The following is a 12,913-nucleotide window of genomic DNA, read 5'->3' as shown; positions in this document are numbered from 1 at the left end:
TTTCTCAAATCTAATAAAATATGCATCAATTAATATGAGTATCATGGTAAATTATACGCTTCATTTATTATTTCTTAAGAGGCATGAAAAGTTAAAACGTAACAGTTAAAAGTGAACGAATGGAGTATATTATAACATAGCATGAAAATTAATTTCATAAAAAATAGTGAATGAGTGTATTTATAAAATAGTTATAGGTAAATTCTTTAACGAAGTACTACTTGGCAATAGAGTGTTCTGGTAACCTGTTTATTGTGTAAATAGCTCGTAAATCACACAGGAGATGTAAATCACATTAGGCAAGTTCGATGCGACGAACTCAGAAGGCTGTTAGTGAGGGAAATCGATCTCAGGTCTCCCATATGGGAAACTGGGGCAGGCTAAACTATATTGTTCAAATCATTCTTAAAGAGTTTTATTTTGCTCATCGGATCTCAATAAAGACCAAATATTTTGAACGACTGATTTATCCGAACAACTAAAAAAAATAAAGAAGTATAAACAATCTTTACATTGTTATAGCTTATATTTCTAATAATAATGCAAGTCGACAGTCTACAATTAAGTATTAATAATAATGTATTTTCATACAAAATTGCATCATTGCCTGTCCCCTCCCACTATTCATAACCTCTAATTATAATTACTACCCACTAACCCTCTTCTTTTTTCTTATTTATAACCAAATATTTTATGTTTGACCTCACTAACCAATTATTCATTAAAAAAGATATAAAACCCCACATAAGATATTAATTAATTAAAAAGAAATATCCCCAACAGACAGGAGGAAGCTACATTTGCAGAGAAGCACTGCAACTCTGGTACTATTTGTAGTAGTATTAATTTTCAGATTCTTGATAATCAATCTCATTCATTAGTAGACTCAATTTCAAAATCATTAAACCTCCAACTTTTTTATTTTTTTTAATTTTTTTTCATGCTTCTCTTTTACTGTATTATAGGCACTACCAAACACTGATAACAACTGAGATTTCTCTTTCCCTTTTACTTCAAAGGAAGGTTTCCTTTTTGGTATTTGCTTCAATTAAGGAAGGTCTATTTTCCATTTTCTAAAAGACCCTCTATCTTTTTTTTCTTGGTATATTTTCATATCTCAATTTTTTCATAAAAATGGGATTTTTTTTTTTTTTTTTGATTTTTTTGGGCTATGATTTGATTTGAATGGCTTTATTTCCAAATGGGGTTTGGGCATTTTAGAAGTATAAGAGATCTGGGGTTTAGATTTTGCTTCATTGTTTGGGAAGAAGTTGTGTTATAGTGTTCTTGGGTGGCTTATTTCTGCTTCTGGGATCTCATTGCAAATAGGTAAAGACTGAAACTTTGTGCATTTTTTTGTGTTTTTGTGAGTAAAATTGAATCTTTGTGTATCTTTTTGTGTTTCTGTGAGTAAAGATTGAATCTTTACACATTATTTGTGTTTCTGTGAGCTTGTGCATTTGCTTTAGCATTGAAAGTTTGAAGCTTTAATGTTTGATTTCTTGTATATTTAAAGAACTGCATAATTTGATTATATTTGATCTATTCCCTTTTCAGTTATAACAATTCTTTGTGTTTCATATATGGAATTAAATAGGTAAAGAATGAATCTTTGTGCAATTTTTTGTTGTTCTGTGAACAACCGGGAGGTCACGGGTTCGAGCCGTGGAAACAACCTCTTGTAGAAATGCAGGGTACGAGTGCATACAATAGACCCTCGTAGTCCGGCGCTTCCCCGGACCCGCGCGTAGCGGGAGCTTAGTTCATCGGGCTGCCCTGTGAACTTGTGCACTTGTTTTAACATTGAAAGTTTGAAGCTTTGGTTATTTCTTGTATATTTAACGAAGTGCATAATTTGATTGTATTTAGTCTATTCCCTTTTCAGTTATAATAACAATCCTTTCTGTTTCATTTATGGAATTAATATCATCTCTTTTTCCCTCATAACTCTGCCTATCTGAGCTTGCAAAATGTCAGTTCCAAACCTTTTGTCTAAAAAATAGTCTAACTACGATAATCCTCTAATACTGGAATGTATACGAAGGATTCGTATAGCCGATTTCAACTTATATGGAATTGAGACATAATTGAATGGTTGATCTGTTTTTTGCCTCCTCTCGTCTGCATCATATGATTTGCTAGTTCCCCACTTGTGGGAAATTATTGGGCTTGCTGTTGTTGTTCTCGTCTACATCATACGAGTTGCTAGTTATCAGATAATTAGAGGGGTTTCTTTCCATTGAAATAACCATTTTGCATCTATGAATACATTAAGATAGTAAAAGTTTCCATTTTTAAATGAACAAATTCTTTAATATATATAAGTTACATGATAGGCAGTGCCAACTAGTTGTGATCAAAGACTGATTATTGTTGTTACACTTAAATAGGTTTCGCTATTAGTCTGGTTGTTAGTGTAGGAATAAGCGTGATATTTAGAGAACCTCCAATTTCAGAAAATTGCCAATTTACCTTAGAAGACTAATTATTTATTAGTATTTGACTAAAATAGGCCGAATAGAGCAAACTTGATATAGAGGATTCATATGGCCAACCCCAACTTTTTTTTTTGGTATTAAGGCATTGTTGATTGATCGATTGATACATAAGAATAAGATAGATGATCGCTAGTTCATTTTGGAGCTGCTTGTCTGTATTTTTTTTTCCTTTTTATTTTTTTGATTTTCTTATTTTCTATTTTGCAGGTTCACCAAGAATGGCATCTGATCTTAATTTCCAACTGTCTAAGAAAACCCATATATTCCATCTAAAGGTGTGGGTTTTATTAGCCATCTTTGTAGGACTTTTTATTGTAATCATTCTTTTGCTGCTGCCGTTTTGTTTTTCTCGTAAGAAATCCAGAAAGTTTCATGATACACTACCCATAAGCCAAATTCCTGATGTGTCTAAAGAAATAAGGGTTGATCAAAATTCAGCAAGCAAATACGGCGGCCTTTATAGGAATCCCCTTGCATATCAGGACACATACAGTGAGAAAGATTCAGATAAGCTTTTGGCTCATTCAAATATTGACAAGATGAAAGATTTTGACATTACCAGTCAATCAGACTCATTTACTTATTTAGACAAAGACGGAACATTTGAGTCAGGGGAAAATGGAGCTGCTGGAACAGTATATCATCCTTCACATCCTACGAATGTCCCGTCCCCTTTATCCGGTCTACCTGAATTCTCTCACTTGGGTTGGGGCCATTGGTTTACTCTGCGCGACCTTGAAACGGCGACTAACAAGTTTTCTAAGGAAAATATAATTGGAGAGGGTGGTTATGGCATTGTTTATCGGGGACAGCTGATCAACGGAACTGAAGTTGCTGTTAAAAAGCTACTGAATAATTTGTAAGTTTGGATATGCTTATACTGTTCCTTCAAAAAGTTAGTTTCCTCACTTACACCTATACAGATTATTTGACATGTGGGATATTTTATCTCTAGAGGACAAGCAGAGAAAGAATTTCATGTGGAAGTTGAGGCTATTGGTCATGTGCGACATAAAAATTTGGTTAGACTTTTGGGCTACTGTATTGAAGGAACTCACAGGTACTCGTTTCCTGAGTCTCGTATGTCTTTCTTCATTACATCGTATAGGCAGTGCAAAAACTTACCACAATGTTTAGCAGTGTAACTGCACCTTTTCTGTTGAAAACTTGGGATTCAATCCTCATCTCCTGATTTAGGAAATAAAAACGAGAAAACAAGATTTTTAGGTGATACAATGGAAAAGTAAAAACTGATATTCCACCATCCTCTCTTGCTGCTGATGTTGGATATGATATTCATTTGTCAACCTCTTTTCGCAAATGTGCAAATTTTCGCATTTAATAGTTTAGTTTACCTTCTTTAGTACCAATTGAAAGGATAATGGCTTCTGGTAAACTTCTTTTTGTGATGCTAAGAGACATGTTTTTATCTTGTGTTAATAAGTGGAGATAAATTTCAGCATTGTTAGTCCGACCACAAATAACGAAACTGCTTTCTGCAACTTCAGAAAAGTGAACTTACTTCAGATGTCACTTTGTATCGTGATCCTTGTTGTATTTTAGGTTATTGGTTTATGAGTACGTAAACAATGGGAATTTAGAGCAATGGCTACATGGAGCTATGCGACAGCATGGGTACCTTACATGGGAAGCCCGGATGAAGATTCTCCTTGGCACCGCTAAAGCGTGAGTTTTCTCCTATTTAACTTTGCATTTACTTGTCTCACATTTTTTTGTTCCTGTTATTAATGCTTTTCATACTTGTAGTCTTGCATATTTACACGAGGCAATTGAGCCCAAGGTGGTGCATCGCGACATAAAGTCAAGCAACATATTGATAGATGATGACTTCAACGCAAAAATTTCTGATTTTGGCCTGGCCAAGTTGCTGGGTGCGGGGAAGAGTCACATTACAACCAGAGTTATGGGCACTTTTGGGTAAGTACTTTTATAGAGCTATTTTGGATACGCGTAATTCTCTTTTCTCACACCTTGTGTTTGGATCTTTTTCTCACAACAGATATGTAGCTCCTGAGTATGCAAATAGCGGTCTCCTGAATGAGAAGAGTGATGTGTATAGCTATGGCGTTGTGCTTCTAGAAGCCATCACCGGAAGAGATCCAGTGGATTATGGTCGCCCTGCTCCCGAGGTATGCTCACCCAATGTTATTATTAGTAAAGAAGTGTCTACAGCGAGCTTATTGCTTTGAGCCACAATTATAGAATCCTCTCCGAATTTTCTCTTTCACCAGGCACATAGTTCAAAGCCCATTATCTGACGATTATGAGGTTTATTGGAATTTAAGGTTCAATCTTGGAAATATAGTATCCCACTTAACCAACCAGCAAAACCACTTGTTACTAATAGTATCTAGTTTTTGCATCACAAAGAGAATGGTTGACTAATATGGCTAACATTGAACTTGTTAAAATGAAATGGTAGAATAACTGAAAATTGAAAAATGAGATTATTCAGAAACACGTTGACTGCCGAGATTGCGCATCGAATGAACTTATCGGTCGATCTTGCACATTTTACAGTAAGTTATGCTCTCTTAATTCTGCTTCTTATGATCTTTTCAGAACTTTATTCTCTTATTGAAAACCTACTTGAATTAAAAATCTCACCTCTATCAAAAGCTTTAATTTCATAAATGGAACTACATATTATAGGCCCTTTTGAAACCACAGTTAGTAATTTGAACTTTAACTTATCCAAAAAAGGTAATACGAACTTTGGAGCTAGTTGAGCGACTCCACGTCTTTGGCCCTTCTAGCAAGTATTTTGCTTGCATGTTTGGATGTACAATAATGACCTAACTAAGGAAATAACTATTCTTTCAGACCGCTTAAGCATTTAGCTAGGTTGACCTAGATAATTTAACAGTAAGATAAAAGTCTAATGGCGACTTAGGAATAAATTTCAGTTTAAGTAGATTCACCAAAGGGAGAAAAGCATGTCACGTGCGCAAGGGGATGAGAAACAAATTGAGAAATGGTCCAAAAAATGCTTTCATGTGAACACATCTTGATTTTCCACATTATGATTGTTGTGCTGGTATGCTGTTTGTTTGATGTACAGGTAAATCTTGTCGATTGGCTCAAGATGATGGTTGGCAGCAAACGCTCAGAAGAAGTGGTTGATCCAACAATCGAGACAAGGCCTTCCACAACTGCCCTTAAACGAGCTCTGTTAACAACTTTAAGATGTCTCGATCCAGATTCTGATAAAAGGCCTACAATGAGTCAAGTTGTTCGAATGCTTGAATCTGAGGAATATCCAATACCACGAGAGGTTACATACTAACTGAAGATTTTCTGAGTTATTTAAGTTTTTCAATGCTCTAAATTTGTTGGTATTTTAGGGTCGAAGACGGAGAAAGAGCCAGACAGGTGCTGAAGAAACAGAATCTCATAATCGGAAGTCTAACACAGATAGCAGTGAAAAACCAATTTTGACGATGAAGAGTAGAAGCGATAAATAAACACATAAACACACAGGGGCAATCGCCAGATTGATGACTTAAAGTTACTGTCTCTGAAATGAGAGGAGTGGCACATAAAGGATCCATAATTTTTTCAATTTGGTATATCTTATCATACTTGTAATTGTTTGAAAGAATCATTTTTATGTGCATGAAAATCAGTCAGTATATATAAGTTCCTCATTTTTTTACTCTGCCTTCTTTACATACATGGTTATGTATAGCTAGTTAACATGCATCATGCTTTTGTCCTATCCAAAATTTTTGTTACATTATTCTTGCCAATGGCAAAAGTTCAATGGTTTCTGCAATACAATTGAAGTGCTGTGTCAAACTTGTTTGTAAGTTGTAGCATTTTTTGTGTGGAAAAAAGACAACTGCAACTAGCCAACCCCAATATACACCAATAACCTGAGAGTGGATACACTAATTTTCTTTTTTCTTTCTTTTATCCGGCTTGGATATTTTGAAGGTTAACCTCGCAAAGGGGAGCCTTGAAACAACGGTAAAGTTGTCTCCGTGTGACTTATAGGGAGCAACCACTAATGCTTGCATTAGGGTAGGCTGTCTACATCATGCCCCTTGGGGTGCGGTCCTTATCCGGACCCTACGTGAACGCGGAATGTCTTGTGCACCGGGCTGTCCTTTTATAATGGTGGACATCTAGTCAAATTGCGCGTACCTCAACTGTCACTGAATACCTATTACCTTTCACCAACATAATTGCCGGATAATTTCGCCATCCAAAGCTTTTATATAGGCGGGAAGAAATCACCCGTCTTGTTTTTTTTGTCTCTGATGGGATTTAAACTCTCGTCTCCCATAGTTTTTATCACATCTCAATTTACCACTAGGCAACACTACCTCTTGTATGATTAATTTTGTCAAGGTAAAATATGATTCATTTCAAATGCATCAACTCAAGATGTTCCTGCAACTTTGGGGGGTATCTGTGTGTTGTGGGGGTGGGTGGGGGGGACACTATTGCAAGTTGCATGATAAGTATCCTCTAAACACAAATAGACAGTAATTATCTTCTCAAGAAATTGAAATGATAAGATGGCACCATAAGGACAAACTGTAATACATATGAAATCAGTGCTAAAATACAATCTGCAGTTTATAGCTTTCCTTTTCCAGTGATTGTCTCCTATAACTGGTGGTTTGATACACCTCAACAGAACCCATGAAAATCAATATGCAAAGCCATTTTTCATTACTGCAAATATACAATAGTTCTTTGGCATACAATCAACAGAACAAGGAGGGGGGGGGGGATGACACTAATGTGCAGTAGTTTCCTAGGCGACCACTAATATTGTGATCATGATGTAAAGGCTGGAGAATGGAGAAAATTCACAAGCTTGATGTTCAACTTGGTACAGGTCGAGGCAACAGAGGCTGAAGAGCCTTTACTACAATGCTCATATTTGGGCGGAAATCAGCTTCATATTGCACGCACAAGGCAGCAACTGCAGCCATCTGTTTCAGCATTGGAGATGTAAGAAAATGGAGATGATGAAAATCAAACAGAAATCATAGAATATAACGAAATGTTTCATCTAAAGCTGATTCAGATGCTCCTTTGGTTACTAATTGACATACTTTGGTCGCAAAGATAGGAATACATACTTTCATTAAGCAAGAATTTTTTGTTTCAGCGCACATACCTTTGCGACTGCCTTGGGTGGGTATTCTGTATTTAGCCTAGCATCAACACACTGCTTCACTTTATCTTCACTAAGTCTTGGCGTTGCCTGTTTGCGGTGGTGTTTAAATCAATAAAAAATCAAAATGAACTACTCCACTGAAAAATACTGTATCAGATAAATCATGTGAAAATCTAGAAGGCTATACCCAAGTTACAAGACTCTGTTGCCCACGTGGCAATGTATGATCTACAGGTTTACGGCCAGTAAGTAGTTCCAGTAGCACAACACCAAAGCTGTAAACATCACTCTTTGAACTCAACTGACCAGTCATTGCATATCTGCAACACAGGGATGAGGGTGAACGCGGGCGTTGGAAATTCCATCAGCATAAAAATGAATAATACTTTCAGTTCAATATTAGATTAGTCACGGGGAAGATCAACTTATAATAAATTAACCAAGCCTGTTGATTATTTGTATTATGCAACCAGAAATGGACTCACTCCGGTGCATGATAACCAAAGGTTCCTAGAACACGTGTGGAATGAAGACGAGCTGCCATATCAGGGGCTTGATTTGATAAATCAAAATCCGCTATCTTAGCGACATCATCATCAAAGAGCAAAATGTTGCTAGATTTAATATCACGATGAATGATATGAGGCTGCGCTTTTTCATGCAAGTACTCCAGTCCTCTTGCAGCCCCAACTGCAATTTTAACTCGTTGAGCCCATGACAATACTGGACCTGGCTGCGCACCCTTCACACCTTTTCTTCCTGCAATCACAAACTGAAAAATTATGCATTTTGCAGCAAATTAACAAAATATGTTACAAAAGGTTGTAAAAGAAGCATGATTGGCCACACACAGAAAAATAAACATCAACGGAAAGTTCCAATTCTCTCTGTCAGATTGGCCATACATACAGAAGAAATGTTCAACACAAACCTACAAGTCATAGTATTCTATACAACTATTTCTTTTCCTTTTTTGAGATGGAAAACAAATATTCTATACAACTGTTGGACTTTGATCAATCCAATTTACCAATTAAATTTTAAAGGGCTACCCATACTTCTCTTAAACCAATTTTCAACAACTTCAAAACTAATTTCTTATATTTTAGTGTTTATCCAAACCATGGTTAATGGGAATTGAGATGGAGTATATTTTTAAAAGAGAATTATATACAACAAAAAGCAAAAAGAATAAAGAAAAATTGATGGATTCTTAATAAGCAAGGTCCTTTGAAGATATCGTAGGTCCAAACACTCTTAAATATGGAACTTCACAAAAAACTTTCATTATACATGTCAGAGAATGCTTTAAAAAAGAACTTTAGAATTTGGGATGAAGCATGTATTGGCCACTAATAAGGGGGTCTTTTACTGCACGGCGCATTAATGAAGTACTTAAAGTGGAGTCTGAAATGTACTTAGACATAGTTGGATTGAATAGCAATAAATTCCAAACACAAGCTACGGAGACGAGTTCTTGGGATTTGCCAAAAAATTTGACTCATCTCGGCTTGAGGAACCAAATGCACAAAGAATTATGGATAAATCTACAGGTTTTAGTACTAATGAGAAGTAGGGGTGGGCGTTCGGGCAGTTCGGATTGCGTATGAAATTTCGGTTTGGATTTTCAGTTTTCGGATTGACGAAATGACAATCCAAATCCAATCCAAATAAGTTCGGATTGGATCGGATTTTTTAAGTTCGGTTTCGGATTAATCGGTTTGGATATTTTGGATTTTCGGTTTTGAGCTTATAAGTTGAGATGTTTCTTCTTTTTACAAAAATGAATATCCAAATGAAGTACTCATGTTAAATTGCCTGAAAAGTTCTTCATTCTCACCGCAGTCATCCAAATGAAATATTAAAGTAATAAAATTATTATATAAAAAATACAATAGAGACGTTAATACGTCAGATAAGAAGTAGAAATAGTAAAACCATGTCCAAATAGAAAGTATTCTCATAATAACTTAGTAATTAATATTGAACATATATGATGTAGGGTATTGAACTTATAACTATTGACATATGGATAATGGACTAAATATAAAGTATAAGAATTTTGGATTTTCGGATATCCAAAAATTCAAAGTACCAAATCCAATATCCAATCCGAAATCCAAAAATTTTAAAAATTAAATCCAAAATCCAATCCATAATCCGAAAATCCAAACCAAAAATCCAAGAACTTCGGATTTCGGTTTGGATTTCGGGTTTGCCCAAAGTTGCCCACCCCTAATGAGAAGGTAAGGATTAAAACTTGGTCCCGATAGAGTTTATAGCAAACTTACCGTGAAGAATGTCATGAAGAGATCCATTTGGGGCATACTCATAGGCTAGCACACGAAGACCGCCATCCACACAATAACCGAGCAATTCAACCACATTTTCATCTTTTAGTCTTGAGACCATTGAGACCTGTAATTACATGCGTCATCTCTAGGCAAGGTTACCAAGGTATGTGCAATTTGACATAGTCAAATAAAAGATAATACGGAGGAGCTAACCTGAGCTAAAAATTCTCGATCAGGCTGCTTACTCGAGTCTAACTTTTTAATGGCTGCAGCCCTGCCGCTTTTCAAGACACCATGGTATACCCTTCCATATGATCCCTCACCTATCAAAGATTTCGTACCAAAGTTATCGGTGATGTCCTTCAACTCATCAACAGCAATGGAAGGAACAGCAATGGGCTGGATGTTCACAGTCTGCATCTCTTTTTGTGCACTTTCTGTGGCACGCTGACCTCCATTGTTGCCTATGAAATATTCTCCAGTTAGGATTCTATGGAAATAAAAAGTTCATAGAATTAAAGCAGGATATTAGATGAAGAAAAGGGCCAAAAATAATAGCTAAAATCCCAAGCAATCAACCAAAGGCTAGAACATTTTACATGATCATTTATCAATTCTCAACGATTCAATTGGAACGCGATCACGAAGCATCAAATACAAACATACTAAATCTTTGAGCTTCCAATTTATTGATACCCAAGTAAAGAGTTTCAACAGTTTCTTCCAATTTCAACAATAAAATAAATTCCCAATGTTCAAGTATTCACCCCAACCCTAGCGTCTAGCCCTCGGGGATTTCTCACTAAGCAAAATAAGCATACACCATATCCCTAGAAGTCCCGACACCAAACCCCACTTCCCCAACCTTTCCCTTATCTGAAACCTCTAATGTGAGAGGGTAATTCCTCCAAGAACTCCTAGGCTTAGAAGGGATATTACTAGAACAACTACTACTACTATGCCTCAATACTAAACGAATTTAGTCAGCTCGCTCGATATTGCTATAATAGCAACTATTACTATGCATCAACTTTAAGCTAAGGTCAGGTAAGGCTTAGAGGGGATATTGCTACAACAAAATTACTACTATGCCTCAATCGTGAACTAACTTAGACAGCTAAGGTTATATCGCTACAACTACTACTACTACTATGCAACAGTCTCTAAGCTAATTTGGTCAGCTAAGGCTTAGAGGGAATATTGCTATGACAATTACTACTACTAGCCTCAATCCTAAACTAATTTAGTCAGCTAAGGCGATATCGCTACAACACCAACTACTACTATGCAACAATCTCTAAGCTAAGGACAGCTATGGCTTAGAGGGGATACTGCTACAACAACAACAACTACTACTACTACTACGCCACAATCCTAAGCAAATTTGGTCATCTAAGGCTTAGAGGGGATATTGCTATGACAATTACTACTACTAGCCTCGGTCCTAAACTAATTTAGTTAAGGCGATATTGCTACAACAACTACTACTACTGTGCAACAATCTCTAAGCTAAGATCAGCTAAGGCTTAGAGGGGATATTGCTATGACAATTACTACTACTAGCCTCAGTCCTAAACTAATTTAGTTAAGGCGATATATTGCTACAACTACTACTACTACTACTACTACTATGCAACAATCTCTAAGCCAAGGTCAGCTAAGTCTTAGAGGGGCTATTGCTACAACAATAACTACTACTACTATGCACAATCCTAACTAATTTGGTCAGCTATATAAATCATCTTATATTCATTCAGCTCTATTTGAGCAAATTTCCACAGAAAAAATATAATGGAAATGGAAACAAAGTACATGGAGGAAACTAACCAGCTGAATTGTGTGACATGAATGGCCCATTATCAGCAGCTCTGTGCATTTCATCCTCCTCACAACAACTAAAGCAGCTCATACTTCTTTTCAACAAAATTCTGCAAAAATACAACCAACTTAAAAAACCCTCATTTTTTAACAAATTCAAAGAGTCTTGAACAAAAATTGAAGAAAAAAACAATCTTTTAAAATAGGTCGCCCCCTTTTTTTTTCAAAAAATAAACAAAAATTGAAAGAAACCCAAGATTTATATACCTACAGAATTTTAGAAAATCCGCAAAAAAGAGCAGAAATTAGAAGTTCTTACAATATTCTGCAACAGATGTAACGTTCTTGGAAATTAATGTTGTGAAAATGTGTGAACTGAGAGAGCAATAAAGGAAGAAGAGAGTAATCAAAACACAATGTAACACGCTATAAGAGAAAAGTACTACAAGTAATACACAAATATTATAAATTATTTTTTTTTAAAATTATTATTATTAGTAGTATAGTAAAAGAATAAACAGTGTGGAAAAGAATAATGTTGGCTAGTTGGTGCGTCTCTGTCATCCACCCTTGACTTGGGCTCTTCTTTTTTATTTACACATGCACTGACACATAAGATAAAAAGTGTTTGTACTTTGCGCACACACACACACTGTTTTTGCTGTAAATGGAATGGAATTAACACATTCTTTTTTTGGTAACTCCATTTACAGCTTCTTTGGATGGTTGTAACAACGGCTGTTTGAATCGAATCGGAAAATCGCACCAAACCGGAAAACCAAATCAAATCGATTAAAAAATCCGATTTGGTTTGGTTTGACTTGATTTGGTATTGAGTAAAAAACTCGAACCAAACCGACATATAAATATATATCGAATCGGAAAATCGCACCAAACCGGAAAACCAAACCAAATCGATTAAAAAATCCGATTAGGTTTGGTTTGACTTGATTTGGTATTGAGTAAAAAACTCGAACCAAACCGACATATAAATATATAGATTTTATTTATATTTTAAAGACTTTATAGTAATTTTTCTTTAGAAAATATAGAAATATTTGGAATCCTCTCATGTATTAACCTTGAAAGCGTAAATTAACGAAAAATTATTGTTAGACGACTAAGAAAATAACTATCATGTGTTATTA

At 35.7% G+C, this 12,913-nt stretch overlaps 2 protein-coding genes across 5 annotated transcripts; one reads left to right on the top strand and one right to left on the bottom strand.

Annotated features, from left to right (window-relative positions):
- Positions 1-768: 768 nt before the first annotated feature.
- On the top strand, positions 769-6,174 carry LOC104223221 (probable receptor-like protein kinase At5g18500). 2 transcript variants are annotated; one of them, XM_009774604.2, is made up of 8 exons: positions 769-824; positions 2,706-3,357; positions 3,454-3,558; positions 4,062-4,184; positions 4,266-4,436; positions 4,519-4,648; positions 5,581-5,793; positions 5,864-6,174. In XM_009774604.2, exons 2-8 carry the CDS (start codon positions 2,717-2,719, stop codon positions 5,981-5,983), a joined length of 1,503 nt encoding a protein of 500 aa, XP_009772906.1. In that variant the 5' UTR covers positions 769-824; positions 2,706-2,716; the 3' UTR covers positions 5,984-6,174. The 2 variants fall into 2 exon arrangements, with proteins under 2 accessions (XP_009772906.1, XP_009772905.1); XM_009774603.2 differs by lacking the exon at positions 769-824 and adding an exon at positions 1,141-1,329.
- Positions 6,175-7,043: 869 nt separating this feature from the next.
- On the bottom strand, positions 7,044-12,186 carry LOC104223223 (pto-interacting protein 1). 3 transcript variants are annotated; one of them, XM_009774605.2, is made up of 8 exons: positions 12,085-12,186; positions 11,775-11,875; positions 10,161-10,411; positions 9,945-10,071; positions 8,139-8,412; positions 7,841-7,973; positions 7,654-7,740; positions 7,044-7,465 (listed from the first exon to the last, which is right to left on the bottom strand). In XM_009774605.2, the coding sequence occupies exons 2-8, from the start codon at positions 11,854-11,856 to the stop codon at positions 7,355-7,357; spliced, it is 1,065 nt and encodes a 354-aa protein (XP_009772907.1). In that variant the 5' UTR covers positions 11,857-11,875; positions 12,085-12,186; the 3' UTR covers positions 7,044-7,354. The 3 variants fall into 3 exon arrangements, with proteins under 3 accessions (XP_009772907.1, XP_009772908.1, XP_070016670.1); XM_009774606.2 differs by lacking the exons at positions 11,775-11,875; positions 12,085-12,186 and adding an exon at positions 10,547-11,044; XM_070160569.1 differs by lacking the exons at positions 11,775-11,875; positions 12,085-12,186 and adding an exon at positions 10,547-10,632 and having other exon boundaries at positions 10,161-10,437.
- Between the last annotated feature and the right edge of the window lie 727 nt (positions 12,187-12,913).

The sequence above is a fragment of the Nicotiana sylvestris genome, chromosome 10, assembly GCF_000393655.2.
Source record: "Nicotiana sylvestris chromosome 10, ASM39365v2, whole genome shotgun sequence".
In the NCBI taxonomy this organism is placed as follows: Eukaryota; Viridiplantae; Streptophyta; class Magnoliopsida; order Solanales; family Solanaceae; genus Nicotiana; species Nicotiana sylvestris.
Note: the sequence above shows the minus strand (reverse complement) of the source record. Positions and strands in the feature narration are given on the sequence as shown.